This window comes from Prionailurus bengalensis, chromosome B3 (genome assembly GCF_016509475.1).
Source record: "Prionailurus bengalensis isolate Pbe53 chromosome B3, Fcat_Pben_1.1_paternal_pri, whole genome shotgun sequence".
NCBI classification, from domain to species: domain Eukaryota; kingdom Metazoa; phylum Chordata; class Mammalia; order Carnivora; family Felidae; genus Prionailurus; species Prionailurus bengalensis.
In genome coordinates this window covers 4,212,451-4,233,689 of record NC_057355.1, presented here as the reverse complement: position 1 = coordinate 4,233,689, position 21,239 = coordinate 4,212,451, and the positions used below count along the sequence as shown (strand labels likewise).

At 52.8% G+C, this 21,239-nt stretch overlaps 1 protein-coding gene across 4 annotated transcripts in view; it reads right to left on the bottom strand.

Annotated features, from left to right (window-relative positions):
* HOMER2 (homer scaffold protein 2) overlaps positions 1-21,239 on the bottom strand; it is a 106,749-nt gene that overhangs the window by 82,504 nt on the left and 3,006 nt on the right. For 2 of the 4 annotated variants that reach the window (XM_043554645.1, XM_043554646.1), the window contains exons 3-4: positions 20,363-20,616; positions 13,107-13,221 (exon numbers count right to left, since the gene is read on the bottom strand). In XM_043554645.1, the coding sequence (XP_043410580.1) occupies positions 13,107-13,201 (95 nt within the window). In that variant the 5' untranslated portion in view covers positions 13,202-13,221; positions 20,363-20,616. Of the gene's footprint in view, positions 1-8,779; positions 8,977-13,106; positions 13,222-20,362; positions 20,617-21,239 lie in introns of those variants that run through there. The other 2 variants (XM_043554648.1, XM_043554647.1) reach the window with 2 other exon arrangements.

Genomic DNA, 21,239 nt, shown 5'->3' with positions numbered 1-21,239 from the left:
TACACTGTAAGCGCCATGGGACCACAAACATTCACCACTCTGTTCCTGGCACCCCGAAGTGGATGGCCTCTTGAATTTCTTGAAGGAACGAGTGAGTGATCGCACGACGGGCTCTCTGACCAGCAACGTAAGTCGTTAGTCTGAACCCACAATGGGGAGCAACCTCTCATTTCGTTGCCCACACTTACCCCTCCCCGTGAAAGCAACCGGCCGGCAGCCTGGCGTTCTTGTTGGCAAATGTGGGTCGGCTCTCCTGACCGTGCCCATCCTCTGCCGGTGACTGCCCTCCACCCACACAGCCTGTGGGGTTTTGTGCTGCGAGCAAGGCTCCAGAGGGCAAACTTCATATCGTCAGGGTCACCCGATGACGGGAACGACTCCAGCACCGCTCAGGACTGGGAGCAAGCAGCCGAGAGGATCAAAGATCAGGGACACTCTGGCCACATATTCCAGAAGGTTCCTCAGGGGTCAGCTGCCAAACCCCCACCCAAAGCAGAAACGATGGTGATGTCGATGACAGTAATCACAGACCTGGCCACCACATGCTGAGTACTTATGTGTCGGGCACTATGCTGGACGCTTCACACACATTCCCTTGTTTGTGGTCACTTTACTGTGCATTTAACAGACGAAGACATGGGGGCGCCTGGGTGGCTCAGTTGGTTAAGCGTCCAACTTCGGCTCGGGTCACGATCTCGCGGTCCGTGAGTTCGAGCCCCGCATCGGGCTCTGTGCTGACCGCTCAGAGCCTGGAGCCTGTTTCAGATTCTGTGTCTCCCTCTCTCTCTGACCCTCCCCCGTTCATGCTCTGTCTCTGCCTCAAAAATAAATAAACGTTAAAAAAAAATTTAAAAAAAAACAAAAACAGATGAAGACAGTGACATCTGAGAGATGAAATGACTTGTCCAAGCTCACACAGCCAGGGGCTGGGGATCTGACTGCATTTAACCCTCCCCCCCCCCCCCCCCCCCCCCCCCCCCGCCCCACAGGCGGCCCTCTATGACAGTGAACTGGCCACCGCGTAAGAATGGAAGTTCTCTCTTGAGTCACTCGGAGGCGTCAGAGAGCTCTTCCCCGACCTTCAGAGCTCAAATCTGCCTGGGCACGTGCTCTACTAGAAGCTCCTCTCCCGGCCCTTTGGAACCTCCCAGAACAGCTCCACTCCTTCTCCCCACGAGGACCTTCTCTGTCACCTCCCTCCCCGAGGACAACACAAGTCAAAGCGCCTCTCCTTTCCTCCATGTATCTGAGCAACTCCATTAAAAGTTTTCCCAATTAAAGATCCCAGAAGGAACCCAATACCCAGGCAGCAGGGTCTGCAATATTCCTCACTAATTGGATCCCTGTGGACACCCCCTACCCAATAATCCACAGACGACAGTGCCCCCCCCGCCCAAGACCCAGAGGACAAATGGTCTCAGTGCCCCCCCCAACCAAACGGCCTCAGGTGCCATTGCCTGTGACTTCCCCAGGACAAGGCACAAAGAAAGGGGCCTGCCAGAGCCCCTCCCTTAGCGGGACCCAGCCTCCATTCAGCTGGAGGACACCTGCACGCCAAGAGATTTCTTTTTTATTATTATTATTTTGATGTTTTATTTATTTTTTAGAGAGAGTGTGAATGGGGGAGGCACAGAGAGAGGGGGGACAGAGGACCTGAAGCAGGCTTCGCGCTGACAGTAGAGAGCCCAATGTGGGGCTCAAACTCACGAACCGAACCGCAAGATCATGACCTGAGCCGAAGTCAGACACTCAACTGACTGAGCTACCCAAGGCCCCCCCGCCAAGGGATTTCTCAGTGCACATCTCTCAGGCTAAACTCTTTGGCTGGTGGCGACACCCCGGTCCCCAATTCCCCAGCTGAATAATAATAATAATAATACGACTATCAACCAGGGTTGTGAATAAAAATGTGTTTTTCTCCTTAAATCTCTCTAGTCGTTGACAAATGTCTAAATGTGTTCCCCACAAGCATATTTTTATTCTAACAAGCTAATTCGAACTATAGTTTAAATAAATTCTCCCAGAACGATACCATATGACTAACAGCGCTCAGAGGCAGAACTACTGGAGACTCTGCCGTAGTTGAGCAGAGACTTCCAACCCGCTACCTTCCCACACAAGCGCGCCCCACTAGGAAACTGGGCCACGATGCCAGTGCTCACCTCCAAACCCGTAACACGACCGAGGGCAGCCTATGTGCACGGTGTCTAGAAATACGGAAAACAAAGAACTGGATGCAACCGACTGAGCCACCCAGGCGCCCCTGCCTGTGTTGGCTGAGACATGTCACAGGATTTATCCAGCTTGTGTGTGTGTGTGTGTGTGTGTGTGTGTGTGTGTTAATTGCCTCACAACTGAAGCAGGGAATAGAACGTCCTTCCAGTATATATGTCCCTGCCAGCCCTCTCGCCAAGGGAATTCTCCAAAGGAGGGGCCGCGGTGCCCACCAGACAAAGGGCTTTGAAGCACCGTGCTTTCTGCTCACGGAGAACCTTCCTGTCCAGGTCTGCAAGCGGAATCACTCTGCCCTGATATTTCCAAACAAGCAGAAATAGTTTGAGCAGCTGGGTCCTCGTCCACCAACCACCCTTAGCAACAACGATGAATTCTTGATGTTCTCACCAAGATTCACTAAGGAGCAGTGACTCACCCAAAATTACGCAGCCACTGCAAATTACCCGATGTTAATTGTGATCCTGGTTCCTCTACCATTTCTTTCCTTTGGTAATTCATTTAGAGCAACCGATTGCTTGAAGGAATTGTCAAAATGTCTTTTTTTTTTTTTTTTAATACCCTGCCTTGTTCTAACAGAGGACTTAAGCGAGTTTACAAAGATGTATAAAATTTAGCAAAACGACAAATTACAAGTAGGTGTGGATTTAAAAGATGACATATATTTGGGGCACCTGGGTGGCTCAGTCAGTTAAGTGTCGAACTTCGGCTCAGGTCATGATCTCGCTGTTCGTGAGTTTAAGCCTCTCGTCGGGCTCTGTGCTGACAGCTCAGAGCCTGGAGCCTGCTTCAGATTCGGTGTCCCCCTCTCTCTCTGCCCCACCCCTGCTTGTGCTCTGTCTCTCTCTTTCCAAAATGAATAAACATATAAAAAGTTAAAAAAAAAAAAGAGAGATGATGTATATTTATAGTCACCGTCATGAAAAGATGTCCACTCAAGGTATTTTAAGTTGAAAAACTTATGTTACAAAACAGATGTAGGAGATGATTCCATTTCGTTAAAAATACATTTGTTCTAGGTAGACCTACATCTAGACACAGAGACACACGTACATGCAGAGAAATCTGCAAAGACAGACATCTGATTGCCCAGGGAGGCTATCCCTGAGACGTGGGATGACAAGTAATTTTCACTTCCTTCTTCATGCTGTTATTTTTTAGTATGAACGTGCAACATTTTTATAATTAGGGGAAGAAAAGCAAAGCTATTTTCATTTTGTTAAAAAAAAAAAAAAAGAGAGAGAGAGAAGTAAGAGCAAAGGAAGGGCCATCCGACAAAACAAGGAATAAAGGTAACGGACGAGGGCTGGTAAGTCTGCCGAGGGTGACCGCACATTTAACTCTAGTTCCCCGGGAGCCGTTACAGAAAAGAAACCCACTATTGACACAAGTCATGAAGTCCACTTGACAAGAACAAACCACCTGCTTTGCTCTGAGTCTGTTTCCAGCAAGAATGATGGCACGTCCCCCAAAGTGAAGGTCAACCCAAAGAGTAGTCATTCATTGCTATTCATTCATGCATCCATGCATTCATTCCATACACGCCTAGTTAGTGCCTACTCCATTGTATCTTCTTCCAACTCTGACACGGAATGTGACACTAAGGGCTGCCTACGTACGTGAGGACGGTGATCATCAATGCTAACAGCACCCTGGTAGTCCCTGTAGCATACGGGGGCATCTGTCCTACATGTCCCAAATAGGCGGGCACTGCCTCTGACACCCTTTGCGTTACAACATCTCGTTGAAACACACACATAAAGCTGGTACTTCTACACGTGGCTTTACCTCCGATTCGGAAATACAATCTCTGTTAAGGGCAGGAGTGACCTAGTAGGTCTGCTCATCGTGAATCTCCCAACAGACCCTCCCAATAAATGCCTTACAGACGAACAGATCGAATGAACCTTAGTAAAGTGAAGTTTAGAAAGCCCAAGACAGAACCAAGAAAGACAAGTTCCTTCAACAGATCTGAGAGACCGTATCTGTTTTTGTCAACACGAACCCAAAAGCAAAGTTCATACTCTGCAGGAGGAATGGAAAATTACACGAGAAGGAATGAACATCAAAGGAAAGCTACCCAGTATCGGTTACCGAAAGGAGGCCCAAGGTATTAGATCACCGCGATTGTTATCGCGCGGTGCAACGTAATCTTGGCCGGACAAAATAAAGGAGTGTAAACCAAAGCCTGACAGGACTACAGTCGGTCTTGTTTGTAAACACTGACAAAATCAGCCAAGAGTCACAACAGCAGGCAAGCTGGCTTTTCTGTTACCTTTTGCAGGCGAGTAAAAAGATAATTTATAACCCCAATACTCGGATGACAGCTGACAGCCTGAAAATTAACCCAAGTCATAAGAAAAGCTAAATGGCTTGCTTTAGCATTAAAAGAAAATTGCATCCAAATGTGATTTCTTTCTCTCTTGGCCCTTGTAACCCTCAATTAAGCAAGCCATATAACAGGTGATCCCAAAATTATCACAGCTCCCAGGCCAGCATCCAAGCAAGGCTGCCCACCACATTGAAGCATTAACTCCATCAAAAAAGTACCGGGGCCTACAAGGGGCCTGTCACTATGCCAGGTGTTAGGAGACACAGGTGACAAAGGTAAGCCCCTACCCTTGTGGGATGCCAGCAAGGAGGACAGATTGTAAATAAGTGGGAAGGGAAGGTGAAGGGAAGGTGAAGGGAGGGTGAAGGGAGGGGAGGGGAGGGGAGGGGAGGGGAGGGGAGGGGAGGGGAGGGGAGGGGAGGGGAGGGGAGGGGAGGGGAGGGGAGGGGAGGGGAGGGGAGGGGAGGGAAAAGAACCCACATGATTGCAGGTGCCCTGTGGTGAGTAATCGCAGACAAATAGGTGTGGCTGTGTTCGCAAGGAACGGCAGGGGTCCGAGAGGCTCTGCAGGTGACCCTGATGTGGGAATCTGAAGCATGAGGAGGAAGGTATTTGCAGAGTTAGGACAAAAACCTCCCAGGCAGAGGGAAGAGCAAGTTCAAAGAGGGCCCCCCCCACCCCCCCACCCCCGAGCAGGGCAAGAGAAGAAATGAGGCTCACGTTAGCAGAAGGCAGTGAGGGATGGACAGGGGACACTAGAGATGAGGCACAAGCCATCCCCCTGTGGCTGCAGGGTCTGCGAGGTGACCTGATCCGATTTGCAATTTTTAAAGCCAGCTACTTGGGCCCCCGTATGGAGAATGGACTGGAGATACCCAGAATGGGAGCTGGTCCAGGAAAGAGGCAATGGTGGCCAGGACCAGTGTGGGGGCTATGACCATGGGGACAGGTGGACACCAGACAGTATCCCGGAAGTAGAACCACGGGGCCCACTGACAGCGTGGACGTGGAAGGTAAGGGAGAGGAGAAGCAAGGATGATTCTTAGCAAGCAGGTGGACGGTGGGGCCACTGACTGGGATGGAGAAGATAAAGGGAAGGTCAGATCTGGAAGGGGCATCAGGAGCTCGTTCATGGACAAGAGTTGGAGGCCCCCAGAAGGGCTGTGTTGGAAATAAAAACGTGGGAGTCACCAGCAGGGGTGGGGGGATAACGTTACCTAGGAAGGGAGTGTTGACCGCACAGAGGAAGCGGTCCGGTCCGTAAGCGGCCCATCATTCAGAGGTCAGACAGAGGTGCAACACTGGACAGGAGCCATCAGGAAGGGGAGCAGAAAAGCAGGGGAGTGTGGCGGCCAGAAGCTGGCTGGAGGGGGGTGGAGCAGTTGTTCCAGGGGGGAGGGAACGGCCAAGAGGCTAAGGCAAGGGCACAGGCTAGCAGCGACCCCACAGTCGGGGTGGGACTGCAGGGTGTGGAGGGTAATCAAATGGTAGGCCAAGAAAGCCAGTGGACGCAGTGGCTTTGGGACAGATGTTTTCAGGGGAAGGGAAGCAAAAAAGCAGGAGAGAGATGCAAAATGACAGAAGCTATGGTGGTGCTCTCCAACATGGCGGCCACCACCATATGTGGCCATTTCAATGGAAATTAAATGACAAACTCAGGCCCTCGGTCACACCAGCCACGTTTCAAGTGCCCTAGAGCCACAGGTGGCTGGGGCCGGCCAAATTGGGCCGTGCAGACACAGCACTTTTCCATCAGCGTGGAAAGTTCTACTGGACGGCCCTGAACCAAAGCATGTTTGTATAGTGACGGGAAAGAGCCTGGGCGGGGGGATGTGGAAGAACAGAGCAACGTTGCCTGACGAGGTGAGAGGGGGACAGGGTGGTGGGACAAGTGGGTGAAACAGGTGGGAGGCAAGACACGGGGCCACAGGGAGATGAGACTCTCCTTGGTCCGTGGCTCCTGTTTCGTTCGCGGAGGGAGGCAAGGTGTGGTGGGGAGGGGACAGACAGAGGTCTGAGGAGGAGAGAGAGTGTGCCAACGGCTGCCTCGGGAGTCAAAACACAACCTTACTGGGGAAACCACACACTTAACGCAAAACGCTTCACGGAAGAGAAGCGGAAACAGTGAGTGTCTGAAAGAGGACAAGCATCTGAAGTGGGAGAAGTAAACTCAGATTTTTTTTTTTTTTTGTTTCTCTTAAGTCTGGGCCACGTCTACACAGTGGAGCCGTGACAGGGCTACGGGGAGGGCCGCGATGAGGTTCTCTACTGGCTGCCCTTTCCTCCTTCCCCTCGTCCTCCTCCACTCTCGGAAAGGATGACATTGGTTCTATTTTGGGTGAAAATAGCTCCCTCCACCCTCCTCTGCCTGAACTGCTTATCCAGCCTTAACTCCATTTCAATTTACTGCCCTGGTTTGTCTGCACACCTCAATTACGGAAGAAGCGCGTATATTAAAACTGGCAGAAGTAGGCAGGACTTGCAGACCGGCCCTCACCTACACGAAGGGACTAACAGCCCACGTACCGGACGACGGGAGAACACTCCGGGAAAGCCACACTCCATTTTCACAAGATGCCCCCAAGCCACTCCTCCCCGACGCTCCACAAACAAAAATTATCTTGACATTTTCTTTCAGCTTTTGCGAGTAAACACTTTCCTTTCCACAGAACTATTTGATCTCAACCAACAGAGTTCCAACGTTTGTTTCTGGATCACGCAAGTGTGTTGAGTCGGTTTTGTGTTGTCTGGGGGAGGGAGGGAGGGAGAGCGTTAAAATGATCAGACCCCTTTTATCTTCTATCTGGAGACCTACATTTGCCAACTCCTTTTTCCCCATCAATTTTTCTTTTCTTTTCTTTTCTTTTCTAAGTATGAAATCTGAGAGCCTCAAAGGTTCCCACTGCACAGAGAGCGGCCTTTTCATAATCTACCAAGAGGTCACTGGAAATGTTACAGAAAACCCGCTGCCCAGCCGGCGTGCCTCTGGTAAAATCACCCCCAGTTTCTCCGTGTGGGAAATCTCCTGGACTGACGCCAACGTCTCAGGCGAATCTCTAGGCCCCTCTCGCCACCCCCCCACCCCCCACCCCCACCCCGCCCTGCTCATGGAGCTCTGGAGAGCCCTCACACTTCACCCAAACTCCTCTTGGCCTGCCTCCGGGTCCTGCAGACCACACAGGTGAAGTTGGCCGGGAAAGAGGACTCCAGAAACGGCCCGGAGTAAGGCGCAATGGAGCCGCTGACCCACGGGGGCTAGGTCAGGCCACCAGGACCACGTCGCCCCTTCCACTCCTTCCCGATCCCGCAGAGAGAACCAACATCTCCAGACGCACCCAGCAGCGGCCTGGGGGTCCCGGGAAGGGCTGTCTGGAGGGCGCTGAGCACACAGCAGGAGGCAGACACGCGGAAACTCTGGTTCCCTGACCCCCAGCGCCGGCCCCACGCCCCCCGGCAGGCTGTGACTTCCCCTCTGCGGAGGCACCAAATGTCCCTCCACAAACGCCCGTCGGCTGCCCCCCCCCCCGGGGGCAGTCGCCCGACCACCGAGGGCGTCAGTTTCCTCATCTGTAAATCGGGCTACATAACGGACGGCCCCTCACCGCCCTGTGCTCCCATGGAGCGAGCAGATGCAAGGAGTTAATCGTGTTATTAGCACAGTGGCTCCCTGACTCACAGCGCCTACTGCTCACGGAGACGCCAAGGAGAAATCAATCCTGCTTTTTCAAATTACTTTATATACTCACAAGCATTAGTCACTCCGACAGAGTATTTCAACTTCTCCCCCTGAGCCTCTTACTCCGTCGTGTCCGAGGCCGGAGCTCAGCCCGGCTCCTTCCGCACTCCCTCACCCCCATCCCGCTCCAAGCAGACTCCGAACCCGCTATTCCTACGCCGGGGGGCGGTCAGGATTGCTCGGTCTGCTCCCCTTCCAGGAAAACTTCTATTTCCATTCGGCTTGTCACGAACCCCGCCGCGGAGCACGACACACTGCCCCGCGCGCCCGCACACACAGGCCCCGGAGTTGACCGCGCGCCCGGGGCCGGCTCGGAGGCGGAGGGCCACCGCGCGGGGGCCCCAAGTCCGCGCCCCGGCCGGGCCGCCCCTGCCGGGGGACGACGGCCCCCCCACCCCCGGCCGGCCGCGCGCCCGTCCCCCTCCCCCCGGACCCCCCGACGCGCGGAGAGGGCGCCGGCCCCCCGGGGGCTCCCTCACCCCATCTCCGGCGCTGCTCCGGCGGCCGCTCCGACGGGCCCTCTGGCGCTCGCTCTCCGCGCGCTCCGCAGCCGCTCCCCGCGCCGCACATGCGGCGGCCCGTGCGCGCCCGGCTCAGCCCCGGCGCCGCTCCATGCCGCGGGGCTGCGCGGCTGCCGCTGCCGCTGCCGCCGCCGCCGCCGCCGCCGCCGCCTGGCGCGGGCGGGCGGGGGCTGGGCCGGCGGGGGCTGGGCGGCCGCGCTCGGGCCCCGCCCCGTCCCGCCCCGCTCCCCGCGCCGGCTCCTTACGTAACCTCGGGGGGCCCCCCGGCCGCGGCGCCGGGCAGAGGGCGGGGGGCGTCCCCCGGCGCCGCCGCGCGCTCCCCGCCCGCCTCCCGGGCGGCCCCCTTCCCTCGGCGAGCGGCGTGGGCGCGCCCCGGGCGCTCGGCGCAGTGCCCGCAGCGAGCATCCCGCCGGTCCGACCCAGAGCCCCGCTCGCAGCCGGAGGGACTTTGGGGCCACCCTGCGATTGCGGATGAGGGAACTGAGGCCGCGGGAGGGGAAGTGAGTTGCGCAAGGTCACGTATTCAGATCAGAGCTCAGATCTCCAGAATCAGAGATGCGCACGGCCACGCCCCTCCTGGAAGCCCACCTTGGCGTCGCCGCCCATTGCCAGGCTGGGTGGCTCAGGGTACCCGCTGCCATGAAATTCCGGAAAGCCAACGTGGCGGGGAGGATCCGGCACCTGCAGCAGGTGTTCTGGGCTCTTCCCAGCGTGAAGGTGGGACAGGGCTTCCAATTACAGTGTAATAGCTTTTAAGGAGGCTTAGTTAAGCTTGGTTTTATTCTTAGAGCAAGGGAAATGGAGATGGCAAAAGAGGAATTTAAAGACGAGCAGTCTCTTAATCCCCTTTCCACACATCGTGTCCTGATTCCCTACTAAAGGCTGGCACTGGGACTAAGCTAACCTCCATCCCCCGAGGGCCTCCCACCAGATCATCTTCTGCTGAGAACACACTGCCCACATAAGCCTGCCATCTGAGGACAGCGGGGGGGGGGGGGGGGGGGGGGGGAGGGTGGGTGAGGGGGGAGTAAAGGAACAAGCATATGAAGTAGGGTCACCATCTCAAATCTACCCTCACCTCTTCGGGGACCACAACTTTACCTGCTAACTCCCCAAGTCTCCTCAGGGTGCACCCCACCCCCTGTAATTCATACTGTGGTCAGTAATTTTCTCAATCACAAATCTGATCATATCACTCTTCTTAAAATCCTTCACTGGCTTCCTTTTCACTGTCCTTGGAATGAAGACCAAGACACTAAACATGCCTATAAGGCCCTACCCCATTTTGCCTCTCCAGCCTTTTCTCTCTCATTATCCTTTCTGCCCTTAGCCAACTGGCCATCCTCCTTTCAGCCTCGGGACCTTTGCACATGCTATTACGGCCATCTGGAAAGATTTTCTCCTCTCCTGTGTCTGTCGCCCCTAGTCAATTCCTACTCATTCTTCAGATCTCAGTTAAACTGTCACTTCTCTGTGGAAACTTTACTTAATGCCCTAGACAAACTGAACACCCATCCTTTTTCTTTATTGCACTTATTATTTGTAATAAATATTTGTGAAATTATCAGTTTAATATCTGTTCTCCCAGGCACATCTGCAAACTCTATGAAGCCATATCTTTTTGCTCATCGTTGTATCTCCAGTGGTCAGAGCTGTGCCTGAAAGTCCTCCGTAAATATCTGTTGATTGAATGAATTAGCATAAGCCAGGCCACAGACACACAAAATTTGCCAGAGTCTGTAAGCACAAGTGAGTCTGTTTAAAGCCAGGGCTGGTACTTGGTCCGGGAGGAAACGAATCTCTCACTCTATCATGAGCTGGATTCCAAAGATCGGCTGGGGGGGGGGGGGGGGGATGAGGGGGATGGGGGTGAGGGTTGCCCTCAGCAGCGTCAAAGGGAGAAGTCAGCATAGGGGAATGAATGGCAGAGGTCAGCTTAGCTGGGGTCGGAGTATCAGAAGACAGATTCACGGCGCGGTGGGGCCAAGCAGTCTCCCAAATCCTGAAGAAGACTTTCTTTTTGTTCCGCTGATGGGAAGGGCACACCCACATTACCCCGGGGAGATGCAGTGAGGCAAGACAGGTGGGGCTGCTGAATCACTTGGGCTGCTTCCCACAGACAGTGGGAAGCAGGGCACTGCTGGAGGTGTGAGCCCACGTGAGGCTAAACACTCCATGAGTAGGGGCATCTGGGTGGCTCAGTTGGTTGAGGGTCCAACTCTTGAGCTCAGCTCAGGTCTTGATCTCAGTGTCATGAGTTCAAGCCCCGCATTGGGCATGGAACCTACTAAAATAAAATTAAAGATATAAATAAAGACCCCATGAGTAAAATGCCCATCCCTCTGGACAAAGGCCCTCGCTACAGGGTGAGGGGAGGGGGGGGAAGAGGAAACGTGTGGATCAGACAAGATCTGGAATCAGCTGCCCCTCCTTTCCACCAGCTTTGAGCGGCCACCCCGTGGGGACCCGCGAGGAGTGCCTTCCCCCCTCTCCTTCAGCCCCCAACTCCAGGCCCAGATTGGATGCTGCCTCTTGGGAACCTTCTGAGGTTGCCAGAGCCGTGTGTAAGCTTCCTGGGGTGGCCCCCAGCAGGAGCACTTTGTCATTGTGGGATCTGCCCGAGCGTGGGGCCCCTCAGGGTCCCTACCAGTGCCTCCTGCTTCATCAGAATCAATAGTCACCCCTTTTCTGTGAAAAATCTCCCAGCAACATGCTCTGTGCGGCCCCAGTTGTCGAGGAAAAGGATTGAACAAGTCTCTTCAGCAAGAGGCCTGATGTGAAGAAGGGGGGAGAGAGACTCCTTGCCGGCTGGAGGCTGAGACGAGGCCAGGAGACTCGAGTGTCCTTTTAGGCTGAGCATGAGGAGCCAGGGAGGGGGCACGAGACTCCAGCCCCAGGCAGAGGCGTGAGCCTTGGAGAGAAGAGGGTCTAGGGAAGAAGACTGATGGCGGTTGAGGTTCCATTCTGCTCAGAGAAGCAAGGACACCTACTGAACATGCACGAGTGAGGGAAGGTGTGGAACGTGAGCCTTGGGAGAGTCAAAGGATCAGAGTCAGTGGGTCCAGAGTTGGGAGTGGGTGGCGCGGAGATGCCCCCGGAAGTCTGGGAAGCCAAACCTTGACCGGCACAGACTCGGGCACCTGGGGCTCCCGCCAGTCCGTGTGGCAGCAGAGGCTTCCAGAATCTGACCACCAGGCACAGACAGTCCGTCCGAGAAGGTTTTGCACTCTCCCCAGGGCAGATGAGACAACCGTGGGTGGCTCACCAGAGAGCTATAGGTGCAGAGGGCTGAGGAAGTAAGGAAACACACCCCTCCTCTGTGTTGCCTACAAACCCCCCCAAGCTTCCTTGGCAGAAAAGCGCTTTGCACCCTCTGAGCCTGAGAGGGTGACGTTCCACAGCTCTGGCCTCCCGTCTGTCAGGTGCCAGCTCCTGGAGAGATGGCTGGCTGTGAGCTGGGGCAGGGGAAATACAAGATGTGCTAGAACGTGTTGGTGCACCAGGAAGTCAGGAAGGCTCAAAAAACAAAAGGATGGAGGCTTGTTAGAGGGACACAGGAAAGAGCTTCCGATGGCCAGAGTTGGAACGATTTGAACAATAAAATAAACGACCCTGTATAGCATTATAACGCAACATAAGAAATGAATATACTTGAGTCCATATTTAAAGAAATTGTTCAATAAGTGGAAAAGAGGCAAATCCTCTGTACAGAAGAATTCCAAATAAGATATGGAGATACTTCCCTTCCAAGAGGTAGAGTTCAACACCCCCCACTCCCCCACTCCCTGAGAGTAGGTCTTAGTGATTTGCCTCTAAAGAATAGAGTATGGGGGTGGGGTGGGCGCCTGGGTGGCTCAGTCGGTTAAGTATCTGACTCTTGACTTCAGCTCCTGTCATGATCTCAGTTTGTGAGTTTGAGCCCTGCGTGGGGGCTCTGGGCTGTCACCTGCTTGGGATTCGTTCTCTCTCCTTATCTCTCTGCTCCTCCCCTGTTCATGATCTCTCTCTTTCTCTCAAAATAGGTAAGTAAATTTTAAACAAATAGGAATAAAGTATGGACAGGGGAAAATGGTAACTTTACAGTGGAGAAACCACTTTCTTGACCAAGTGGTGCAGGTTAACATCACCAGTGATGAGCCACTTTGGTATCACGTGCCCTCTGATGGGGTGTTGAGGAGGCGTGTACTTCCCCTGTGTGATGTTTCTTCCCCTACACCCATCGCCCCAGTAGGATCATGAGAAACACGCCAGACAAATCCACAACGAGGAACATTCTACATAATACCTGACCAGTGCTCCTCCATCAAGTTCATGATAAACAAAGACTGAGAGACTGTCACAGAGCAGAGGAGACCCAGGAGACAAGACGACTGAATGCATACGAGATCCTAGATTCGGTCCTGGAAGAGAAAGAGGAAAAACTAAAATCTGGAGTTCGGTTACTGACGAGGCACTCGTCGGTTCCTCGTGGCACACGCCCCGTGGCGACGTAAGACCCTGACAACGGGGACACTCAGGTGAGAGGCACCCAAGGACCTCGGCACTGTCTTTGCCGCTTTTCTGTAAATCTAAAACTGGTCCAGAATAAAAACGTTATTGAAAAAGAAAGCAGCCCTGGGAGTCTCCCGTAGACCAAAGCCTGCGTGCCGTCTCGCCACCGGCCGTGCGTGAGAGGTACGCAAGCAGAGCTCATAAAATGGAAACACGACTTCTGTATATGTATGGAAGTTACACAGAACAATTCTTACCCCCTCACCTGCAAAGCGTTTTCCCTTCTGTTCTATTTTGAAAAGCAGCGCTATTCACAACCGACCACACTGATTTCAAAAACCTGCAATCTATATATATTTCTCTTTCAACGGCAAGATTAGGTTTACTGTGTACATGTATATGGTGCTATATATTGCTGATGCAGGGACCTCAAACATTTTGTTTTCTTCCGACCATGAAAGGTCAGCTCTTGACGTAGGAAACAAACGTTTCATTAAAGCCATTAATCAAATGGATATCTGTCAGGTGTTACACAGCCACTAGATTATGTTTGTGGAGGCCATATAGTAACATAGAAAAACACGTATTCTTTCTGCAAATACTGATCACCTACCGTGTCTCTGATGCTGAGCTGGACATGAGGGAGAAAGTAAGTGCTCAGCCAAAGAGACACAGTCCTTCTGTCGTGGAACTAGAACATCGAGTGGAAGACATATGACAAATAATCACACAACATAAGCTGTGATCTGTGTGAATAAAAGAGTCCTAATTTAGGTTGAGAAGCGTGGGTAGGAATGGCCTCTTTGGAGGGGCACTGACCAGGGATGGCGTGGGAGCAAGAGGTCCCAGGCAGAGGAGCGTCAAAGGCACTGAGGTGGACAAGACCCAGGAAGTTCCCCAGAGCTGCAAAGTCAGCGTGGTTAGGATGGTGTGAGTTTCGTGAGGCCCAAATGCAGTGGCAGGTGGGGAATGCTAGGATCCGGTTTACATTTGTTTTCTTCAATTTTTTTAAATGTTTATTTAGTTTTGAGAGACAGAGTGTGTGAGCAGGGGAGGGGCAGAGAGAGAGAGGGAGACACAGAATCCGAAGCAGGCTCCAGGCTCCGACCTGTCAGCACAGAGCCCGACGTGGGGCTCGAACTCGCAAACCGTGAGATCATGACCTGAGCCGAAGTTGGACACTCAACCGACTGAGTCACCCAGGCGCCCCTGGTTTATATTATTTTAAAAATCACTCTGGTTACTGGGAGGAGAGATAAGAAGGGGGCAAGAGTAAAAATACGGAGACTGGTTAAGAGGCTCTCACACAAAGCCCAGACAAAAGGTCCGGGCAGAGGTGAAGGAAGGTGAGTTACAGATCAGACATGTATTTGGAGGTAGGCTCAGGAGGACTTGGTGAGGGACTGGGTGTAGATTTTGATATAAAGTTAAGTCCAGTGATCTATGTTCCCACACTCACTGTGTTGGGACTCTGGTTAGGCGAAAGCTGTTTGTGTGTAGGGAGAAGGCCTGGAGGTACAGAAAATGAAAAGTCTGGTTCACGGGGCAGCAGAAGGAATATGGGGTAAAAACACAACATCGGAGTCAGACAGACCCGGGCTGCGTCCCGGCTCTGCCGCTGACCATCTCTGTGCTGGTGGGCAAGCTCCAACCTCTCTGTTGACTCCCCTGTAAGGTGAGGAGACCTCACCAGATCTTAGCTTGCTCCCTGAATCTTCAGAATCAAGTCTTTTGAAAGCTTAAATGAGATACGACATGTAAAGTGCTTAGCTCAGCCCCTGGAATAGTACCTTCTTAATACATTGTAAGTACCATTATATCGACTGGCTATCATGGTGGAACCGGGGAGAAATTTTCATTCTTTATTGTCACTGAATTAATACTGCTATAATGCTATTTATATAGTCAACACACTAAAATTTAGAATTGGTTTGAGGATTCTGAAACTGTACGGAAACAGCTCACGCATTTCCTGCCCGGTAACACTTTGCAACCCTGTGTCCCAAACTCCTCATAGCTTCAGGATTCTTCTGCAGGGCACCCGAGGGTCAGAGAAGACTACAGGCTATCTCTTTAAGATGACACCAGATGGACGTGGGACCACCAGGCCCAGACCCTTGTTTCCAGTCGAGCCGAGGACCTGCCCTTAGGAAGGCGAGCTGGAACTGATTGCCAGCAGTCCCATCCAGGGCTTTCCTAAGTCTGTCCGTCCTAGCTGCTGCTGGGGATTCTGAAAGCATTCATTCAATCACTGAACCTTAACAAGCCAGGCTGTGTCCTCAGACAACCTAATAAGCAAACTATAGTGTAACCGAGGTATAAATAAAGTTCATGAAACACGGACTTTGCCTGGCTTCGGCTTCAAAAGAGAGACATCACAGCTGGATCTTAAAGGATGTATGGGAGAGAAGGCCAGTTCCTGCGAATGGACCAGCACAAGAGCGTGACTCACACAGGGAATGACAGCAATGTCCATGTGGTTGGCTCAGTAGCGTGTGGTAGGAAGTGGCCAGGCATGAGAGGGAGGTTGGGACCACACTGGGAAAGATCTGAGGGACACATTAAGGAGTTTGAACTTGATTCTGAAGGCCGCGGGAAGCACATCCAAGTTTTGAAGCATGGTCACATTAGCATCTTCGATGCTCTGGCAGCAGCGGGGAGAATGGGCTAGAGAAGCAGAGATTAAGGGCAGAATTTTGTTAGGATCCAAGTTGGGCGGGTTCAGCCGAGGCTGGGGAAGGAGGGGAGGTGTGTGTATCAGCCTCCAGTAAGGGATAGGAGCCCAAAACGAGACCACGGAGCGCTTGCGGGTCTGGGCGGAGGGCCGGTCATCCAACAGCCCAACAGCCTTGAGGAGAGGCCAGGCCTCCCTGGCTGCCTCCCAGCAGAGTTCAGCCACGAGAGGCACAGCTGGAAATGACCCGCTGGGCAGCCCAGCCAGCTGCAAGCGCCCCAGGGCTGTCCAGGCTGTGCTGCCTCGCTGCCAGGAGCCAGCACCCTGTCACCTTACTGTCCTTTGGGATGAATCCGCAAGTGAGTCTCCCCGTAAGAGTGATCTTCAAAAAAAAAGAAGAGAGTGGCCTTCAAGGGCGGGGTCCCTCCCGGGTCTTCCTTGCTCTGACTGTGCTCTGTTCTTAGATAAGCTCTCTTCCCAGCTCTGGTCCCACATGCATATATTGCAAGAAATTAGTAAATTCCCCAACAATTCAACCCATAGTCCCAGAATTGAGCTGCAAAAATTTTAAAAAAAAAGAGTGGAAATATATGTTGCAAACTGGTCGTTCTCAACCTTGCCTGAAGATTAAAATCACCTAGAGAGCCTTGACAAAAGGCCAACGCCAGTGCCCCACCTCCAGAGAGGATGATTTAATCGGCCTGGGTGGTGCCCAGGCATCGGTAATCCTGTCAACTCCCCAGGTGATCCCACCGTGCAGCCAAGGCTGGGAACCACTGCTCTGAGCCTCAGGTGCCCAAAGAGGGCATAGATACGTGGCACACAGAGCCCCGGGGTGCGGGAACTGGGTCACTGGTTGGGCTTTCTTGAGACTTAGGGCTCCGGAGGGGAACTAAGAAACCCAAGGAGTTTGTGGGGCTCAGCGCCTGCTCTGAGCACAGGACAGAAGGAATGAATCCCGAAGCCCACAGCTGCCCCGTGGAGCCCCTGACAGCCTGACGGGCGCCCGTTTGTACATCCAGGAGAGCTGGGGTGGGCAGGCTCAGACAGGTGGGGCCAGCCTTCAGAGCTGGCTCAACAAGACAGGGTGAGTTGAAAAGGTTTCTAACTGGAGACATCATGCAGATGGCGATGGCTCTCGAGGGCACATGGAAGCCCGGAGGGAGGCGGGCAGCAGAGAGGAGAGAGGGTCGGGGCAATTTTGGACCCGCTGAGAAGCAGGATGCTGCAGGCAGGGAGCAAGGAAGGGGAACTCGAGAGCCGAACCCAGAGGACCCCAGGAGAAGCACACTGAGCTGGTGGGGCAGAGCTGGGGCTGAGGACGGCAGGTGGCATCACCAGGGGAGGGAGGGGAGCCTGGAGGCTGAAAGAGTGGCCCTGAGCACCCAGGGGGCCACCTGTTCTAGATGTGGACCGACCCCCCCCCCCCACCTTTAGCTTGATTTAGCTGAGTCTAGTATCTTAAAATTCTTTTGCGGGGGGCACCTGGCTGGCTCCGTTGGTTAAGCATCCAGCTCTTGGTTGGGCTCAGGTCATGATCTCGTGATTTCAGCCCCGCGTTGGGCTCTGTGCTGCCAGCGCGGAGCCTGCTGGGGATTCTCCCTCTTTCTCTCTCTGCTCCTTCCCCACTCACGCTTGCTGGCACTCGCTCTCTCAAATAAATAAATAAACTTAAAAAAAAAAAACCTTTCGGGGTGCCTGGGCTGTCCAGTTGGTTAAGCATCTGACTTCAGTTCAGGTCATGATCTCACGGTTCACGGGTTTGAGCCCTGTTCTGTGCGGGCAGCTCCGAGCCTGGAGCCTGCTTCAGATTCTGTGCCTCCCTCTCTCTCTGCCCCCCCACCGCTTGCACTCTCTCTTACTCTCTCTTAAAAATAGATAAACCTTAAAAAAAAAACAAATATCTTAAGTTTTTTAAAAAAGAAACGCTTTAGTAGAAAATGAAGAACAAAACAAAAACAAACAAAAAGCAAAATCCTACAAAATAGAAACGAGTGAGTTTTCAATCCATTTCAGTGTAGCAAATAGACACCGAACGCCTACTACGCGCCAGACTAGCCGCAGATGGCTCGGCTGGCATGGCAGCTTATCAGACACCCAGCCCCACTCCTAGTCCCCCCCCCCCACCCCAGCCCCCTCGGGGAGGCCACAGCGGCCCTGGGTCCCAGCACCTCTGCCTCCAATAAAGCTCGGCTCACCCACCGGTTGTTCTAAGTGAGGCCTCCCTGCAAATCTGGGGTCTCCTGGCAAGTAACACTGTTCCTGAAAGCCACCTGTTTCTCATCAGCTGCCCGGCGGGTTTTGGCTCTGGGTTCCAGAAAGCCCTTGCCTGGGCTGGGCTCCCCAGCGGGAGCTGGCTTCTATGCCAGGCCCCACCTCCGGCTCTTTCCCATGCGGCTCAGGGCAGAGAAGTATGAGCCGGCAGTTGGTGCAGAAATGAGTGAGAACCCCTCTTCTGGCCATTTCTAACCATCTCTCCAACAGCTCAGCCCCCGGAGGCGGCTGGGGGGGTGGGTCCCAGAGTTTCCTTCCCCTAAGTCAGCGTTGTAATACCGAGGAGCAGAAAATCCCTTCCAATCAAGACCATGCCTCTCTACTCACTAGAAGCAAGAAGTGTCAGGGTCATTCCTCATTCTGTCACTCACAGCAAACATGTCCCTCACCCAGCCTGGGGGGGGTGGTGTGCGGGCTGCCTCCTCACAGACGCTCCCCTTTAAAAGTTTGCCTTCTACTCCCTGTGACCTCTTTCACCTGTGCTGTCCCCCAGGATCGTGATTCCATCCCTCCTTCAAAACCAGCACGAAAGCTGCCTGAGTGTTTGGCTTTCTTCACTCAAGTATCCCTTTAAATCCACTTCTGTACATTTGCTGGTTTATTGCTTTGTAAATGCCTTTTTTGGTGGCTCTTGGGTATATTGTCTCTTGAACAGGTTGGGGCTTTCCCCCCTCCCCCCCCCCGAATTGTGGCCAAATATATGTAACATAACATCTGTTTTAATCACGCTTAGGTCTACAGCTTCGGTGAAATTAAGTACATCCAAACAAGTTTCTCGATGTCCGGCGAGTAGGGACACGTTTAATTGACTTATTCCTCATTCTACGTATAATATGTGTTCCATAAATACTCTTGGCTAACTAGAACAGACAAGAGGTTTAATATAAAAGGCCCCAAACAGGCACCAATAGCTTATCAAACCATCTTTTCTAAAAAAATTTTTAATGTTTTATTTATTCTTGTGAGAGAGAGACAGGGCACGAGCAGAGGGGGGGCAGAGAGAGAGGGAGACACAGAATCCGAAGCAGGCTCCAGGCTCTGAGCTGTCAGCACGAAGCCCGATGCAGGGCTTGAACTCACGAACTGTGGGATCATGACCTGAGCTGAAGTCACGTGCTTAACTGACTGAGCCACCCAGGTGCCCCAAACCACCTCTTCTAAGGTTACTTCTTGGGGCACCTGGATGGCTCAGTCGATTAAGTGTCCGACTCTTGTTTCAAGTCAGGTCATGGTCTCGAGGTTTGTTTGAGTCCCACATTGGGCTCTGAGTTAACAGCATGGAGCCTGCTTGGGATTCTCTGTCCGCCCCCCCCCCCCACCTCTCTGCGCCTCCCCGACTTGCTCTCTCTCTCATAAATAAATTAAAAAAAATTTTTTTAAATAAATATGGGCGCCTGGGTGGTTCAGTCAGTTAAGCATCCAACTTCAGCTCAGGTCATGATCTTGCAGTTTGTGAGTTCGAGCCCCACGTCGGACTCTGTGCTGACAGCTGGGAGCCTGGAGCCTGCTTGGGATTCTGGGTCTCCTCCTCTCTCTGCCCCTCCCCTGCTCATGCTCTGTCTCTCTCTGTCTGTCAATAATAAATAAACGTTAAAACAATTTTTTTTTAAATTTTAATAAGTAAAATTACTTCTTACTAAGACAAGAAGGAGAAGACTGACTCCCAAAGAGGTAGAAAACATATAGAAGTTTATTCTAGATGAGTCCCTACATTAAGCTATGACCTGGCCCTGGCCAACGGTCTATGTGTCCAAGACCTCCGAAGAAGATGAGGAGGAGGAGGAAAGACCCTGTCCTCTCTTCTGAGACAGCCAACAAAAGCACCTGGAGGGATGGACAAGCCCATCACTCCTGAGACTCCTTGAACAAAGAAGAGTGTTTCCCCAAACTTGGCTCATCACAGAGATCACTCAGAGCATCCATTAAAGAGACCGAATCAGTACTTCTGGGGTGGGGTCTGGGAATCTGCATATTTAATAGTGCCTAGCATGATTCTTATGAAAGACAAATTTGGGAAGAATGAACTAGAATGTTCCACCAGCAAGGTGGGGCCAGCCTAGCCGCCTGGGGCTGTGAAGGTAAAGGCTCCCAGCCAGACTTACTTTATGCTCCCAAGAGCTATTCAGAGCCGTAGGCTGCTTTCCAGAACCTTCCCAAGGCTGCTAGTCCCCAAGACTCCCGTGGGCCTGGTGCTTCTAAACGCTCGGGCCTTCCTCTTCCGACATCCGATACGCAGGGCCCATACGCCGCCTCTCGTTTCTTCCTCTGTGCCGAGGCCTTGCACGATCCCAAGTTCCGGCAGCTCCGTCCTCTGGCTTGGTTCCCCATAGTTGAGGGAGGACAATGAGACCTAGTCCTAATTTAGAACAAAAGAGCCAGGTGGTCATGGCCAGGTGTTAATTAGGGGCTGACCACAGACAGCTGGTGACATCACAGTCCACCTTTAGCTCCAGCTGGGTCATCACATGGAAAGAAGTCGGAAAGCTCGTATCTACCAAATCTGAGGTCAGTGTTTACAGAGGGAGACATTGGACACCAACCATATCGTCACAGCTGAAATTTCACCTCGGGGCCCTCCTGACACACGCCCGCCGGACCAAGCCTGGGAGGCTCCTTCACACTGGAGTGGCTCCGGTGGGCCTCCTGGCCCACGAGCATCACAGAGACAGGACCACCCTCTCCCACAACCACTCCCGGGTACGGTGAGTCAGAGCGGGTCAGGGCACAACAGGCTAGAAATTCAGAGGTGTCTTCCTGTTAATGAAGCCCAGAAGGTTTTGTTTTCATTACAACAAATTTTCCCTCTCTCTCTGCCCCTCTGCTGCCCACTCATAAATGAATAAATGTTAAAAAAAAAAATGAAAACAAAGAAGTTACAAGGAAGCTATGTCAGAAATTTTGTGTTTATCTTCACTCCAGAAAGTTTACACAAAGCGGTGTTTCGGTGTTTCCGTGGAACGTCAACAGGTGTGATGCAAG